General features: G+C 41.4%; 1 protein-coding gene across 1 annotated transcript; it reads right to left on the bottom strand.

Moving 5' to 3' along the window:
* Positions 1-422: 422 nt before the first annotated feature.
* klc4 (kinesin light chain 4) lies at positions 423-2,944 on the bottom strand (the record flags this gene model as incomplete). The annotated part of the gene is made up of 4 exons (XM_005755693.1): positions 2,907-2,944; positions 2,091-2,358; positions 844-1,074; positions 423-501 (listed from the first exon to the last, which is right to left on the bottom strand). Coding segments are annotated over exons 1-4 (607 nt in total), but the record flags the coding sequence as incomplete, so codon positions are not given.
* Positions 2,945-4,628: the final 1,684 nt, after the last annotated feature.

The raw sequence follows: 4,628 nt of genomic DNA on the forward strand, positions 1-4,628 counted from the left end.
CACACAAACATGCTCACCACCAGAACTTGTCATCATGTATTACAGTTTATCTGACTCTGGAAACATCCACTGATTCAGCTTCAGTAAATTACAAGAGAGCTGCTGATGCAAAGCTCTGTTCCCATGGCGATCTTAATTTTACAGCGCTAAAACTGTAGAGTCTATCAGGGATTAAAAAACTAAACCTACATGTCACAGCATTCAGATGCCACTTATTAGTATGGTGGAAACAGTAGTTTACTTACAGCTCTCACAGCTCTCTCTTTCTACAGTTGCAAAAGTATTTAGGAGTTAATAAAGAGTGTGCCACTGAAATCTACATCCCAAGCCTAAAAACTATATTTCATATTTGGGTCCAAGGACAAGAAATTGAGTGAAAGTATCTCAAAGCAGAAAGAGGATGAAGAAGGTACAGCACTTACTGCCTGGGGCTTGATCATCCTGATCATCTGGGAAGAGATCATCCAAAGTCTCTTTGGTAGAGTCTGAATCCTTTTCTTCCTGAAAGGGGAGAGAGGAAGAGAGCAAGCAGGATGATCAGTGAAGGGAGAGAGGACCAAAAGCAAAAAGGAGGAGATATTGCTCATGAAATAGCTGAATGTTTCTAAATGATGAGAGAAACACTCCCAATCTATTACCAGATAGAGTCATTTTGTACTTTGGGTCTAGATCACACATACTTAAAACGTGTGAGATGGTGTATACTGACATCTTTTGATTGTATCTGCTTTTGATAAGGTGCTTGGGGGGAAAACCCCCCAAAATATTGGTTCCAATGATAAGATGGGCACGCATATTTTAGATAAAAGCATCGCAACACATTCTTAAGCCCTGAGCACTCACAGAGGGGGACAAGTCCTCGTCGTACTTCTTCAGCTGGTTCATAAACTCCAGGTGCTTCTTTTCCTCCTCCAGCTGAGCCACGCTCTGCTCGCTCTTCTGCAGTTTCTGCTGTGTCCCGGCCAGCTCGTCCCTTAGCCACTGGTTCTCCTGGCAGAGTCGGCGTACCTGTACCCTCAGCTTCTGCTTCTCAGACTCAACTGAGCTCAGGTGGTTTGAAAGCGCCATCATCACCTGCAAAGAGGAGGCGGTTATGCTGCAATGTCTGCAATCATACAGACCCTTTTGTATTTACAGTTGGGTTTATGCTCTCATAACAACATTTACACTAATAATTGTAGTAGAAGGTTGTCTACTAAAACAATTCCACCAAAGCCATGTGGATGGTAGATAGTAAAACTATCTAGGAGTAAGTGTGCACTTGCCATCACAACTACATGTGTGTCCACTAATGTTAGAGTGAGGCACTTTGGGTAAAAGCATACAGTCTAAGGTGAAAGGCTCGGAGGGCTGTAATTAGATGAGGGGTGTTTGAGCAGGAAAATTACACTTTACCACAACTCCAAGCAAAAATGCTGGAGGTAGAAAATTCAGTCTGTGGGGTGTGTGCACGGTGTATTGTATATTTATTAGACAAAGCTTGCTGGGAGATGGCGATGAAAGGCTAAAGCATCAACAATGAATCAGCGCTGACTCATTCACTGCTTGTGAAATGAAATGTGAAGTGAAATGACGAGAGCAAATATTCTGCATAATTTCAAGGCTTTAAAGCTTCTATATGTTCTTTTCCCCAATCGACCAAACAAAAAGTAGAATTACAAGCTAGAGAGAAACACTCCCGTGTCAAGAGAATTCTAATGATCTAATCCACTATGGACTTGAATATATTTTTACCTTTTACTGTGTCTATTGCAAGGAAAGATGGTGTTCAGTAAAGGCAAGATTCTTGCTGTTTTCACTAAACTTGTGATATTAATTATCCAGGTGAAAACCACCTGCTGTCCTCTGCTGTCCTTTCTACACAGTAGAAAGTAGAAAGAAGAGAACCTACTATCCTTAAACTTAAAAAGGGAAGATTTAAATGTGTAACCACTCACAAACAGCTTGCCTTTTTATTATGTTTTGTTAAAAGACATGTAGATTAAATTGCTTGTTGCCTGAATCTCCTGCCCAGACCAACCTAAATGAATAACAGAACAGTCTAACATCCATAGTGATATTAACCAATCACTGAAGCTCTACACACATACTTGAGCCTCGCTGAGCCCAAGTTCCAGCATCTCCAGGGACTTGCGGATCATGTGCGATTTTTCCTCCACGAGAACGCCCTCCTCATCCTGCTTCAGGCAGCGCAACGTGCCCAGAAGGCCCTCCAGGATGGAGTGGTGCTCTTGCTTCAGGGCCTCCAATCCTTGAATCACCTGCTTGGTTCGGGAAATGATCTCATCCTGGGACAGCTTCTCCCCAGGATCCTCCTCCTCCTTCACACACACCATGGTGGACATGTCCTCACGCATCCTGCAGAGAAAGCGAATAAATTAACATAACAGGAAAAAAGGTTGCATTAAAATATTTTGTCTTGGAAGTCCTCATAACACAAGATTCCTTACAGGCTCTAATGAGGGAGGGAAAAGAATTTTCTACGGACACTAAAAACAGCGTGTTGTCATGTAAAGATGGTATCCACTTGTCTTATGACTGTCACAGATGTTTAACATGGTAAAAAACTAACAGCAGACCATGAAAACAGGATTCAGCAGAAATGTGACATAGTGGTTAAAGGACAAACAGGTAACCTTTTTCTTCAAAGTCACAATCCTCTGACCTTTTCTTGTCTCATGGCCAAATAAACAGCCTTTCATGACGATGACTCATCTCATAAAATCAATTATGCTGCAAGTGAGAAACGGCTCTGGTTTATGAAAAGGTCAGACAATGTGTTTCTGACTGGACGGCTACTGGGACAGGGGTGTAGGAAGCTCACTTTGAGGGAATTGGTAGGAAAAGTCTGTGCTTCTTCAGCTCTACACTCAAGGTGCCTTGAAAAGAGGCCCTGACTGAAGCACCTGTTTTGAAAAGCTCGTGAGAGCAGCATCAGCAGAGGTTTGTAGTAGAAGACGGAGCATGATTGAAGATTACCACTTGTAAAAGTGTTCTAAAAACAAAACAAAAAACAAACAAACTTAAGAATCACCATTTAAGATTGTTTAATAAAAAGCAGGTCTTAGGTTCAGCTGTCATTATAAGTTTAAACCAAACCAAAGAAGTTAAATGTTGTGCCTGTTTGACAGTAAAACCCGGATCTGAGGTTTGTGGTCTGTGAGTGGTTTACAGATAACAGATTAGAGGGGACAGACAGGAAAACTCAGAGGAACTTGTAGACATTTTCTGCTGCACAACAAACTCACTTTGACCACTTTAAACAAATGTTGGCTGTCACATTTTCTTTTATGATCGTCATCTATTAACTGCACTCTTATCTAGTCAGCTGACAATCTACTATGATCCAAGTTCAGAAAAATCTACTATAAAATGTAAACAACTATTATTCCCAGAAGCTGCAAAATACAGTAATACAGACCCCAGACTCATTCATGAGTCGCCCATAACAATAGTGCTGCTATTGTCTCTCTCAACACACTATGCACTCCTTCCTGACTTTATCTGCTATATATTCATCTCACACACACACACAGACACACACACATATATAAGAGGATTATGACTGAGCGCTTTGGCAGCAGTTGTAGCGAGCTGCCTAATAAATCTCTGCAAGCACACACGACTGAAACGGCACGGTCTCAGCTGAATAATTACAGAAACACTGAATAAAGTTACATTTTAAAGTATGTTCCATTGAAAAATACAGAAAGAAAACCCGTGGGTGTGAATGAGCCAACATTGGTCTTATCTTTGACGATGCAGTGACACAGTGAGTTGAACCGACCGAGCCTACCTCAGTAGAAAAGCTGCTATGATGTCAAAGGGAGACTGCAGACTTGCCCTGAGCAGATTTCACATTTTACTTAAAGAAGAGGAAACAACGAGGTAAAAAATACGTTGAGACGAGACAGACCGAGGAAGGGCAGCAGCTCTGATCGCTCCATGTGACTCAGCAACCGGCCCTGCAGCCTATCAGCTGAGCAGGAAGCAGGAAGCTGACGCTGCTTGCAGAAGGAGGTGGAAAAGAGCAGCTCCAGGCAAAAAGAACGGTGAAGTATGGGTTGCATTTGAAATGATCTTGGCAAATACAGGAAAAGCTTTCAAATGCGTTATTAGCAAGATCCATAAAAAGCCAGACTTTCAGGGATTTTTCTTGTACTGAAAACTGTATTACTATTAGTTACAAAAAAACTGTGTATTTCAGAGAAAATGAAACAGAAAAAGCTCTTTCAACTGAATTAAATCTTTTTAAAGAAGGAAAAAAGTAAGAAATGTACAGAAAGGATTTACTGAAATTTCGACTACTGTTTTAGGCACAAGAAGAACTCTGAATATTCAAACTTGAGCTTTGGGAAGTTAAATGGGCATTTCTCATTTTTTATTCTCTTAACCCTTAATCGAAAACCGGGCCACTGCTTATATGTCAGTCATTTTATCAGAAAAAAAATTCCCAGAACCTTCAATCCATTCATTTTCTGCAACTTCTGAGTCACAGAGGCGGCACTCTAAACCAAGAGTGCCCTGACCTCCCACCCTGCATACAGAGGAGTCTGGATAGACATAATCTCTCCACCACTTCCTCCCAGTTTGACACAGCACAAAAGCCTCACCTAAAAGCCATTTAG

This window comes from Pundamilia nyererei, unplaced genomic scaffold (genome assembly GCF_000239375.1).
Source record: "Pundamilia nyererei isolate P.nyererei 1_Seehausen unplaced genomic scaffold, PunNye1.0 scaffold02522, whole genome shotgun sequence".
NCBI lineage: Eukaryota > Metazoa > Chordata > Actinopteri > Cichliformes > Cichlidae > Pundamilia > Pundamilia nyererei.